The 13299-nt window shown below is 34.9% G+C and overlaps 1 protein-coding gene across 1 annotated transcript in view; it reads right to left on the bottom strand.

Annotated features, from left to right (window-relative positions):
* LOC115443026 (phosphoenolpyruvate carboxykinase [GTP]) overlaps positions 1-13299 on the bottom strand; it is a 36864-nt gene that overhangs the window by 20379 nt on the left and 3186 nt on the right. The window contains exon 2 of the mRNA XM_030168294.2: positions 7468-7538. Coding sequence (XP_030024154.2) covers positions 7468-7499 — 32 coding nt within the window. The 5' untranslated portion in view covers positions 7500-7538. The remainder of the gene's footprint in view (positions 1-7467; positions 7539-13299) is intronic.

Genomic DNA, 13299 nt, shown 5'->3' with positions numbered 1-13299 from the left:
CGGTTATGTTTTTAGGCATGAATGTGGAATGTGGCTGTATCGTTGTAGTCTTGGTGTAAATTTCGTATCTATCAGAAAACTGAAATGTACTAACAGCTTTGTTGATGCCAGTCATACCCTCAGAACAATTGCTTGTTATTGTTCTGAGGATTCCAACAAGCTTCTCAAGGTCAATCTATACATTAATAATAGAATTATAGATTTTTATGTCTATAAAATAAATATTTTTAGATAAAAAAAAAATTGGAAAACTGAGGTAGTCCAGTTTTGGGGAGGCGAACAAACTGCCTACAGCCTTGCGCTGTGCCTTGGAGGATCTTTTTTACTTACTTATTTGTTAATATAAGAACTAATACTGAATTATTGTTCAAACAACAAAAGCAAATCGTTCCTTGTCTAAAATAACACGGGAAGTCTAAAGTAGGACGTCATGTGCAAAGTATGCTGATAGCGGAATGTGGTACATATTTGATATTATACAATATCGGGTATTCCTATTGACAGTACTCGGGTCAGCAGCTCAAAGGGTTTTAAGTCCAAACTCCAAGAATTTAATATTGACAATAATAACTAGAAATATCAACAATTATCAAGAATTGCAATATATGTAACCAAAGGTAATTATACGAGAAATGTTTGTTTATTTGCTTTTCCTGGTATTGCAGTATTGAAGTGTGGGGTAGGTGATTTATACAAGATATCAGTTTTCAAGACATATTATTTATAACGATTGTACATCAGCGGCAAAAGGTGAAATTTTCGGAGAGGAATCCCGACACAACGTATAGGTACTGATATGCATAAATGTAGCCTGCAAATCATTCTCATTACAATTAGATTATAAATTAATTATATCTACATAAAGGAAAGCCGGCAGGAATCGGATTATATGGACCCTTTGCCATTGATGTAGATACCTATTTAAGAGCGGAGTTGTAGTAGAAATATTCCTTCGATAAACTTGGCAAAATTTTTGATGTTTGCATTTGTCAGTAACAATGCTAAAGGATAAAAATTACGGTATCGGAGGACAAATTATGTAAGCGCATTAAAGTATGTGAAGATCAAGGCAACGCCATCTAGCGGTACGGATTGAACCTACATTTATTTGTTAAAACCGTTTTCCTACTATTATCTCTCGACTTTTGTTTACAATGACGATAGGCAAAAGTAAAATAAAAAGGTTACTAACCGTCTTATCATCACAACTTTTTGCATTTTTAAAGATTGTTTTCATTATATAATAATTAACTGATAACCAATTCGATACTTAGGTCTTTTGTTATCTACAAATATAATCTGCATATATTTTGATCAAAACCTAAATACTAAAATAAAAAGGAGTCTCGCAAACGTGAATTGAGTAGGAATAATTTGCGCGTGGTCGACACCTGTGAGACCGGTCAACGAAGGCCATGTGAATGGGGATCAAATCCTTTGTCACCCACACAAGGAAGTGATCGGCTGTTAGACAACTTTGTTATAAAAACGTTTGATTCAAATTTTAGAATGTAGATGGCGCTGTTTCAAATTTAAAATAGAAAAATGCTTAGCTTAATCTAAATAGCTAATTAATATGGACTTATATTTTATAAATAGTCTATATTTGGATTATATAATTTAGGCCTGCTCCTGACTACCAAAAACCTTACTTTAACGAAATATTAAATAAATTTAGAAACATGGTTGCTGCAGTAATCTAATCCACGACTTCAACCTCAAATCTATCGCGAATATAAGTGATAAATTGTATATTTTCTTTACACTCCTTGAAATACCGTTAATATATTAAAGTTTTAATGTTGAAGCTATAATAGCATAATCATAAATAGAAATTATGTTCGTAAATGAACAAATCTGATGCAATGATTGACGCTTAAGCATTCCTTGTTTGTTATTGAAGTATCGTCAGCTATTAATTCTATATTATTAGAAATCGCAACTAAATCATAATATCTGTTAAGTCCAAGATAAGTTTGTATACAGTCGTATTTAGCTGCATCATAATATTGAGTATAAAAACATCGGCCCTGTATTATATACTGTCCCACTACTGAGCACAGGCATTCTCTACTTCTAAGAGGGTTTAAGGTTTAGTTCATCACTTTGGCTTAGTATAACTTGCGAGTTGGCAGACTTCACACACCGAAGTTGTTTTTGGACAATACTAAGGTTTTTTTATTGCTTTGTATGACGGGACGAGCATGCCCGTCCCCTGATGGTGAGCGATACCACTAGCTACAATGTGAATACTTGTACACAACAGTAACTACACACTGCTTGGCGGCAGAAATAGACATTGCAGGTACCAACCTACCCAGGCAGACTCTCTCTTATCACCTATCTATCACCAGTAAAAAAGTGAAGAGGTACGTTTTTTAAAGATGTTGCTATAGATCTCTACAAAGATTTAGGGACTTTTGGGAAAAGGCTTTTCATATAGACAAGGTCGTAAGAAAAGCCTAAAGTTTCCCAAGAAACTCATAGATTTTTCGCACAATACAGTTGAAGTCATCATGTATCTTACGAATCCTTATCAACAGTTGATTCATATTGCACAATACCTTGAAATTCACATATTATTTTATAATCCCACCTAACTAATGACCTTTATTTTATAAAGAAGTCTCAAGCATACTGGTTGCCTGACGATGATTATTGCAATAAAACCTCTAGGGATGATATTAAATTCTCGGTCCTTGTTTGGGCGGTCTGTTTTATAAACTCGGCTTTCTCTTTTCCTTCTTTCAATAGCAGGAAAATAAATAATACTCTCGCATAGAAGATGGTTATCATTGAAATATGGTGTGATGTTTTTTTTGCTGATTCACTATCTTATCACAAATATTGAACTAATATTTGTTAAAAGAAGCACGAGTCATTGTACAACAGCTGTTCGCGGTTTTTTTTTGTGTATTCGTGTAGATATTAAATAATATATTTTCTACATTGTCTATGACTCTAAAAATGATATAAGGGTTACCTCAATGTTATTTTAAAAAAATATGTCTCTTTTTTTCCGCACCTCAGTTTACTTAACCTACTGGGAGCTGGGTTCTTTGTGATTTTTGGATATTTTTGGAAAAAATAATTCTTATTGTAAAATAAATTAGAATAGGTAGGCGGTAGGCCTGCCGTTGCGTCTGCTCAATTTAGAAAATGCTTTAAAAATCCCAGACAAATTCCCTGAACAAAATAAAGTCCAATCTTATCTGACATATTAAGAGTCCACTCCGGACATCTCACACAGCAAACTAGGTCAAAAGAGGAACTAGGCTGAAAGACAGCCCTGAGATATACACGACAGGGGACACTATTATGTATCATCTATTTATATTTATAATCCACATTTCATTCCCACACGCTTTCAAATGTAAATAAACTTGTTTACTGTGGCTGTAGTGGAAATGTACTACAATATCGAAAACATAAGCAATGTATGTCAACAAAGCGATCGCAATAACAATTGAATCACTTACATAAGAAAGCGGCGAGTCGGCATTACGGAGCAAATTAGCGATGGTCGCAGGTCGCCGATAATGATCATAATAATAAGATATGAGTTTGGAGTTAAATGTTTGAGATTATTCTGGAAATCTAAGGAAAGTTGTCGCGTTTGTGTAAAATTTGATGTGACGGAGAGATTTGAAGAAAATTTTATTTTTAGAAGGCTTTTACTAATTCCCAAAAAGATTATAATACAAAATACAATGAAGATTAAGTCCGCCGATATACATTTGTATGTAAAGTGCAAATAAATAAAATTATTACAGCAATTACCAAGTTACACAGAGGCAATCTGAATGTGATTTGGCGAATTCAGTCGTTGTCTCCAAAGAATTTAACATACCTCGGATTCTAGCCGACCCCAATTAGTTTTTAACTTTTGTAAATTGGTTGAAATCCGCTTCATACCCTTGTTTCTGATATTTTCACTAATAACATCAATGTTATTATTTTTTGTAACATATGTCACCACCCGGTTGTTTATTATACCAGATTATTATTGCTAACTTTATCTTACGCGGAAATTTACAAGTTATGGAATCAATAAAAAATATCAGCAACAATCTTCCTTAATATAATTATTCTAATTAGGGGATCGTTCTGGAGTCTTCTATTATTTACTTCTAGTCTGATGAAGATAATTTCTGTTTAAGCATCTCATTGTTTTCAAAAAACACACACACATCAGTTTGAATTAATTATTAATTCCAACTCATTAAATGAATCTACCACATGAATTTTAAGACTAATAATATTAGCTAATGATATCTTATGTTTACGCGAATGTTAGACATTGAAATAATACTATTTCGCGGATGTTATCGCGGTTTTTATTCTAATATTAACCTTGTATAAGACAATCTACAGAAGAGTAGAATAGTCTACTCATATGCGGGAACTTCTTTTACTAATGAAAAGAGTTAAACAGGCTTCTCGTGTCGACAGCAGACGCAAGTTTTTTGGGTCTTCAATGATTACCAATTCCTTAGCGATCGCAAAAATAAAACAGCATATAGCAATGATTTATTAAAAAGTAATCAATTTTTGTGAGATTGTAGTAGTACCATAACTTAGATTCCACATATTCGTCTGTGCCTATTGTATACTGAAATCAATTAATTGCTTCTAGAAAATGAAGTACACATTTCCAAAAACAGATGCAAACGACGCAAAATAAGAGGTTCGCGAAAGAAGTCAATCCATAAATTTTCCAATAAATTGTACCCATTTCAATTTGAATGTATAGCTTCATTTGCATATTACAATAATTACGTTGATAACATGTCGTAAATTAAAATTATTTACATTTTTTATTATCTTAATGGAGGATTTCTAAGTATTTACCACTTAGATAGCTATTCTTGTGGATAAATAAAACTGTTGGAGGTAACTAAGGATATAAATGTTTTCCATTATAAATAATATTCTAGAAGAAAAAATTTCCTTATCAGTTACTTTAATTTATATAGAAGTATTACACGTCCAGGGTTCAAATTGTAGTACATATATGTATTCCATATAGAGCAAGACAAAAGATTGCTTTTAAATTTTCACAGATCCTTTTACCTATAGTTATCATGGTGTGTGGTGTTAAGGAATACGTGACATGGCTAATATAATTAGTTCAAATGATAACAATCTTCAGGTTCGGCTCGAAGCTAATAGAGAAGAAAAGTGATTTTATATTATGGTGTATGGTGCTAAAGAATGCGCGACATGGACAGTAGAATTAGTTCAGATGACACTAATCTTAAAGTACGGCTCGTTGTTAACACTTGAAGGGTCATGGTTTCGGTTTTAAGAGACAAAAAATTGACTAAATTGATTATCTTAAGTCTTGGGGATTAACAACAGCTACCTATGCATATTGGTAGGAAAAGGCCGCAGTTACTGTTACAAAGACTTAAATATTAGGTGACCAAGTAAACTGTCAATCTTCAGGTCATGGCAACAGCAAACAAGGCAGTAGGCATCCTAGGTACATCTTTTAAAAATCAAAACAAGTTTAATGACATTACCAAGGTCCTCTCAAACCGGTCGGACACACCTCCGGCTCGGCTGACCGACGCGGAATGCTAAATGTCAAACGTCACCGGACACGTCGGCGCTCGCTAGCTAGCAGGTGTGATGCTATCGGTTTTTATGCTTTAATATTTAATTTATTGTACTTAATTATGAGACGAGTATGCTGTTCATGAACATACGATGGCCATAAACAGACGCAACATCATCTAGAACTTTGAATTACGAGGTACTGTGTGGTACTCCACTGCGGTTGTCACCATGAGACCCATGTCTCATAATGCCTAGTAATCATATTAGCTAAAATGTCCAATATATACAAACCAGCATACCATATAATATCTTCTTTCCCTAGTAAATAATATCTTATTGAAAGACTAGGTTCTATCATCTTTTGTGTTATGATCACCATGGGTGTCTGAGCCGGGTACTTTCGTTATAAATAGATCATTTCTTTTTAGGGATTTTTGCCCTTTTCGACTATAAGTCGATATTATTTAACTCACCTCTATCAATTTTTATCGTCATCCGAACATAGGGCACCCAATCGAGCAGCAACCATCTCGATTTTAAAGTTACCTCGACCACCTATTTATTTTATAAGTACTTTTCTATTTATGCAAGGAAGAACATAATTTAAAAATACCAAAACAGTATCACATCTAATTGGTGACGTAGAAGACGCAGACATTGATCGACTCGACGCGGAAAACAACTTGCACGAGTCTGGAAAAATACTAAGCTAAATTCGATCCGTAACCTTTAAAAAATGTGTATAATATTATTCCCTAGGTATAATTTGTCGCTAACCGTTCGAACAATAATATTATTATAAAAAAAAAACAGTTATCAACCGATTACGATGATGAAATGGGTGTGCGACCGCGCCTCCGAACTGAGTCACAACCTTTGCCCCTCAAGATATCATATCGTACTTGTGTAAACGTTACATAGCTATATAATTGAACAATGAACATGTCACGTATTATATTATTGCATAAATGTTTTGTTTAAGACCTCGTTAATTAAGATTCGGTTTAATCTTGAAAATTGACACGTGTCTAATAACGCTTTTTATCCTCGAAATGGTGGGGAGATACGCTACTGGTGCACCATTCAATCGAGTATATCCCCATATCGGAGACAAATTCCAGACTCCATAGTAATACTAAGTAGAAAAATCCAATATGACTGCCCGACCTCGAATCCGAAACCTTAGCTTTGCAATTGTATCGTAATACAGTTGTGTTAATGACGTAATTACATTTCCGAAGCAGTTGTGTTAGTCAAACAGATTTTATTAATAAAAATTGGAGGACTGTTAGGATTGTAGACTTGCAAGTCCTAGTTCTGAAGTAGTTAAGCACTTTTTATATTTTCCATCTCTTCATCTATTTGATCCCAAAATAGACTGATGATAAGAGGGCATTGCAACAGCGGCGAAGAATGAAATTTTTCAAAAGGTAACCCGAGGCAAAAAAATGCAGAAGTTAAAATATCGTGGCCAATGTAACAGAAAACAAAAACTAAGGCAAGCGTAAATAAATCTAAAAGGGAAGCCGGTAGGAATCGGATTATATGGACGCTTCGCGACTGCATTGCGTGGAATAATTTTTAATGCAAGGCAAGAATTATGCTAAGTGGAGGATTGCTTATTTCTAAAGCTAATTTAATCGTAAGTTTTTGTTGGTGTGTTGGAATTTGTAAGAGACTTGTCTTAGAGTTTTGGGTGATTACTGATTAGAGGTATTCCCCGGATCGCTCTAAATTGTAGTAAAGTTAATGACGCTTACGCTGTCACTAAGTGTATACGACGGGGTTGTGCCGAAGCGATATCCACCGGTATTCACAGTAAAATAAGTACCTTCATTTCTATAAAAAAAAAATCAATAGCGAAAGAAGTGAGAAGTGAACAAATAAAAATATTATTTCACTCACCTCTTTGTAACGTTTTTGAAGAAGAACACCATTTTGGAGCAATGACTACTAACTTTTCTTCAACTTGTGATCTGGAACAAAAATTATAACAATAAATAAAAAAAAATCAGAAATTAAATGAAATGAGGTCAACTCTGTTTCTATGATTTTATTTCTCCATGGTCGATCCTGAGTCTACACTTATAAAGAATCTGTAGGCACAAAAAAAACAAAAAAAATTGCCTGCTTTGTTTTTTATATTAAAAGGACGTATATGAAAAAAAGTAATTAAAATCCTGTCAAAAAAGTGTAACTTAAACTTCAAACGCGGATTTTTAAGATTTTCATAATTTTAGCTCACAAAAAACTACTAGTGCCATCTATGTCGCTAAGACGGTATTTTCTGTACTGATTTCCGTAAGTTATCGATAGATGGAGAGTCAGTCGACGTTTGACGCATAATATAGTACGTACGAATGATACTTGCAGATAATGTAAACAAACATTGATGTATCTAAATAACATAAGAACTAGTGAATTGCATTAAACTGCAGTTTTTTTTAATATATTTGAATAGGTAGGAGTATTCCTTCAAGCGGAGCGTGAGCATATTAGTAAGCCGGCATAATTGTGTCGACGGTCAAAGGATACTTTCGTCTCTTGCCGTTTGACATTTTTCTATGACTTCATTTCACTTAAAACCAGGTGGAGTGAAGTCATTATGCCAAGCATTAAAAAAAAATATTGGTCCATTGCCGCCGGAGATATTGCTGTAAATTTTTGCCTCCTGGGCGCGAAAGTCATGTCGGACAACGCTTTGTGTAGGTTTTACATTTTTGCAGACGAATTTTCCGAAACCAGGTCCTTAAGAAGAAGTTCCTGTCAGAAAGGCGGCCAGCTATAAGAATCAAACCAAACCTTTGGCTCTTTTTACTCTCTTTACGATAGAGCCTTGCAAGTGCGGTCTAAATATGAAATCAAAAAAGAGATGTATTATATCCCCCGACGATCACCAAACTGTCGTCCCGTGTTATTACTTAGAATGCTACCATTTCACCAGAATGAGTTTTGGTTGTTGACAGCCAACCACAGAAGGAGCTGAACAAATTTAAAATAAAATTGCCTTTAAACTTGTGTCTCCGTATTAACAATCTTTTTTGTCTTCACTAAAATAAAATTCAGAGGATATACTTGATTTTAGATGATTAAAGAATATTTCGATTGAAGTTAATGTGTAGAAAGAAGCGCTTCAAAGTTTTGAATTTGTCGAGCTCTCAGTATCTTTAGTTATTGTTCTGAAGTCGAGCTACTTTTGTGGTTTAATGTACAAAGATGAATGTTACTGTATGTTCTCACCAATTGAATAAATTTAAATAATTTAGTAATTAGTCCGCTGAAGTTCCTTTTACGCGTGTTTTCCACAATTTCATTACAAAAAATTTAAAAGATACCAGTTCTTTGGTAAACAACTAACTTAATGCAGGCTCAAGAAACTGATCTTCACACTTCCCTCGATTAATAACTTCCCTATCACACTGGGATATACTGCATTGTCTATGATATCTAATAAAAGGTCATTGCAATGTAATCTAATCAAGTGTTTTGCTTTGTTTTGCACACGCATGACGCGCGCGGGTGTGGCATTGGCTTGAGTGACTTGGCATTGATTTCCACATATCACTTCAGATACGTAAAAAGATGGTATCAAGTTATAAAATTGTATTTTAGGTCGCGATAATAGAATGCTGGGGGCCAATACGCAGTAAGATAAGGGTTTAGTGGAAATACAAGGCGTTGCATAGACGCTGTTTTCGGTTGAAACACACCACACTACTATGTGAGTAAAAACAACTGATTTATAGTAGCGTTCCTCGGCCAAAATTGATAGTGTAGAGTGAAGCCGTAAATTAGAGGTTAAACTCTTGGGGTTGTTAGGTAAGGGATTAGTGATAATATATTATTATTTTTAAACTTGCAACGAATAGCATAGGTATTTAGCCACAAGCCGAATATCGACTACTCGGTATGTTTCTTGGTTGAATAGCCGAATATTTGACCAACGAGTAGCAGGTATAATATATACTGACGTGCTGGTGTCTCTTCATTTTAACCGCCTTCAAAAAAAGTAGATTATCAATTCGACGTGATTTTTTTTTTAATGTACTGACCACATTCTTGAACTAAAGAAGTAGGTACCTACTGCCTGCAATATAGAATAATTTGTCTTCCTGGTTTATAATCTTGCACTCCTGAATTTAATTTTACGAGTAACAAAAGTTAAACTATCCACAACTTTGATTTCAAGTAAATATATCATTATAAAATAAATTGATTTGCGTGTTTAATAATGTTTGGCGGAATAGTGTCTAGATATTCGGTATTCCCCCGAAGTGGACAAAAGTTGACGAATAGGCCGAATACCGAATAGTTGCCTAATATTCGTTGGAAGTCTAATTACTTTATATTGGCTCGGAAATTCGTTTGTACTATTCCTTATTCCAGTGAGCTCAATGGAAAATACCAACTAGCGGACGATGCCGCATCTTTCGTTAGTTGGTGATTGTTTTTCTCTGCTATTCAAAGTTGGGATGGGCAATTGTATTTTATACCCAGATTATACTATCATACCTGGTAGACTGAAGCTCAACTTGTGCACCCACTTTTCGTCGTGTATATTCCATCCCATGATTCTAATAGAGTGCGAGCCTATCGCTTTATTGACAACAAATTCCTGACCACCAGCTAACACTGAATAAAAAAACTCAATATCATTTGCACAGCGCGTACAATACCACCCATGGACAATAGATTAAACAATAATCACTAGGTTTGAATGTAACGTATCTTAATAGAAAGATATATTTATTTGCAAATATGGGTAAAATAGATCTATACATGAAATTCTTTAAGTATATTTAATCAGAGGAATGTAAGCAAAATTGTTTGAATTTTTGGAAGTACTTTATCACAATTATATGATGTGAAAAAAATATAGATTACTACATCGAATAATGATAACAAAAGGGGTGTGTTCGATCAAATAAATTAACATATCTAAGCTGAAGTAAGTCCAGTCTGAATGGTCAAAAACGTAATCAATAACTGTCTTTCAGTATATGTGCCTATATTAATAAAATTGACAGTATTATCTGCATTATTTTTACATATGGATTTAAACTGTGATCCATAAGGTGACATAATTTTAGCTTGAGTTGTAGATATTTATGTCGAAGACATATGTTTGAAATATTGATCACATGAATAAAATTGGGACGTGTGAACGTGACCCGCTTGTATCTGTGGTAAGTGGAGTGCTGTCCAATAGAATGTTAACTGACGAGAGATGATAGTAAATTATGCTGGCCAGTTATAACAGGCTGCTCCTGGAATGCGACACACTTACGTGAGCCACTATGGCGGATTTTAACACCGTGTGTTGTTCAACAGTGGACTTTATGTGGCTGAAGATGGTGATGTTTTATGGACTCGAAATAAATATATTATTTCATATCTAAGCGTTATGTATGTAAAAGTAATTTTGACTGTTCCTGTCAATGGAGTAACATCCCGGTAGACACAAATCACTACTACGTGCAAAATATTTATTATTTATACATAAAACACCATACCAGTTACTAGCACTAAAGCGATAGTATACAAAGAAGTTAATTATGAAACTTAACAATTGGTGTCAATATATATAATAATAATAATATCAGCCCTGTATTATATACTGTCCCACTGCTGAGCACGGGCCTCCTCTACTACTGAGAAGGATTAGGCCTTAGTCCACCGCGCTGGCCTAGTGCGGGTTGGTAGACTTCACACACCTTCGAAATTCCTATAGAGAACTTCTCAGATGTGCAGCTTTCCTCACGATGTTTTCCTTCACCGTTAAAGCGAACGAGAAATTCACAAAGAATACACACATGATTTTTTTAGAAATGTCAGAGGTGTGTGCCCTTGGGATTTGAACCTGCGGACATTCGTCTTGGCAGTCCGTTCCACACCCAACTAGGCTATCGCCGCTTGGTGTCAATATACCTATGGGCTTATCTGTAAATTACTGCAAGTTGCATATAAATATACATCCAAGGCAATCGTATGGCCCTCAGGGACTGTTACGCGCAGCTATCTCACAGCAACAAGATACCCCGGGCCTGTATGCGCCAAAGGTCACCGCGGGTTTTGGTTGGTATGCTGTTGTAGAGTATATAAAGAGGTAAGGACTCGGTCCAATGCTCGCTCGGATGATGCAATACTCCCGAGTGTCGACAATGGGCCGTAAGACCGGTGAAACCAACATGACCGTTACACCACCCCCAGGTGACGGTAGCGATGACGCGTTTTTCCCCGCGAAAAAAAAGGCAATCGCATGGTCTATGATAAGGGCGCAAATCTCAGCACATTCGCCGGTTAACGTAAAATAACATTAGTTAAGAAACAGCTGATAATTATCTGAAATCGGCTGTTTCGAAAACTAAGCAATAAATAGATAATTACTAATTACAGGATGTGACATGATCGACGGGCTAACTGAAGCAGATTATCGATATTGCGTAGTTTGAAGTTAGACTTTGCAATATTAAGTAATATACACGGCAAAGTCACTCCAGTGTATCTGCTGGTATGTGGACTAAATAGAAATTGATGAGTGGAGTTTGATGTCTAGATAGACTATCGATTGATGAGAGATGGTTGTCCCTCGCCCGTCTATACGATTATGCTAGACTGGAGTCCCTCTGGACCCTGGTTTTTAAATAGGAGTTTCGTTTTTTACCTTTCTCTATTCTAAGTTTCTTTTATATTTGTTTCTATATGCGCGAGTCCATCTAGTAATGATAGCGGACCACCATTTTGTCTATTTTTGGCGCTAAAATGTATTGCGTATACATTTTTGTAATTAACATTACTTGTTGGCTTATTCTTCTTGTTTTGGAGGTTTATGCAGTCCATGTTATTTGTGGGCTTTATGAGACTGATAGCCTGACCAAGCAGGCCTTGCAATTTTGTGGTAAAATTTCTTGTACTAATTACGTTAAATTTGAAACGAATAAGCGAAATTGTCGCCCCGAAAGCGGGTTCTATAATATTTTCATGATTAGGCTATAACACGTGACAAGCGCAGTGCAGTACCATACAGTGCTTTGTAATCATGGACAGTGGTGCTATCCTTCACAGGATTTGCTTACCTCTTACATCTTTAAATATTTAAAAAAAAAAACCCGCCGTGTCCTTCTGAACGCTAAACTTAATAACTACTGAATGGAATGCAATCTATGGAGATAGTTTGAGACCCTGTGAAAGATATGTCAATTTTTTTACCTGTAAAATATATAGCGGGATTTTTATCTCAGAAAAGCTCTTCCACGCGGGTAAATCCGTAAGCAAAATTTCGTATTATAAATTTGAATAAAACACCAAGCTTATTAGTATTTGTTCCGCAATTTTATAAGAACTAGTCTTAGTCTATATATATATCAGTGTTAAGTAATAGTTAACGACCTTATAAAGCGGTCTGATCACACATTTTGTAACATTCCACAATAACTCATTATAATATTGATAAGCGATTTGTTCGTTCGAAATATATTTATGATTCGTTCATCATATAAAGACAATATCTACATCAACGGTTTACTAAAAGTAATGATGACTATGGTATAATTTGACACGCTGCGACGAAGTTCTATTGTTTTTTATATTTATAATAATGTCATCTAAAAGTGGGGTCTGCTAAGTGCTAACTCCATTTTTGTGTAATAGTTTTAAATCATTGATAGGTAAATAAATAAAATGAATGTAATATCTACCAATGGGTCTTCATTATTTAGATGTTGTAAGTTATAAAAT

Source organism: Manduca sexta, chromosome 4 (assembly GCF_014839805.1).
Source record: "Manduca sexta isolate Smith_Timp_Sample1 chromosome 4, JHU_Msex_v1.0, whole genome shotgun sequence".
NCBI lineage: Eukaryota > Metazoa > Arthropoda > Insecta > Lepidoptera > Sphingidae > Manduca > Manduca sexta.
This window is presented reverse-complemented; position numbering and strand designations above follow the sequence as displayed.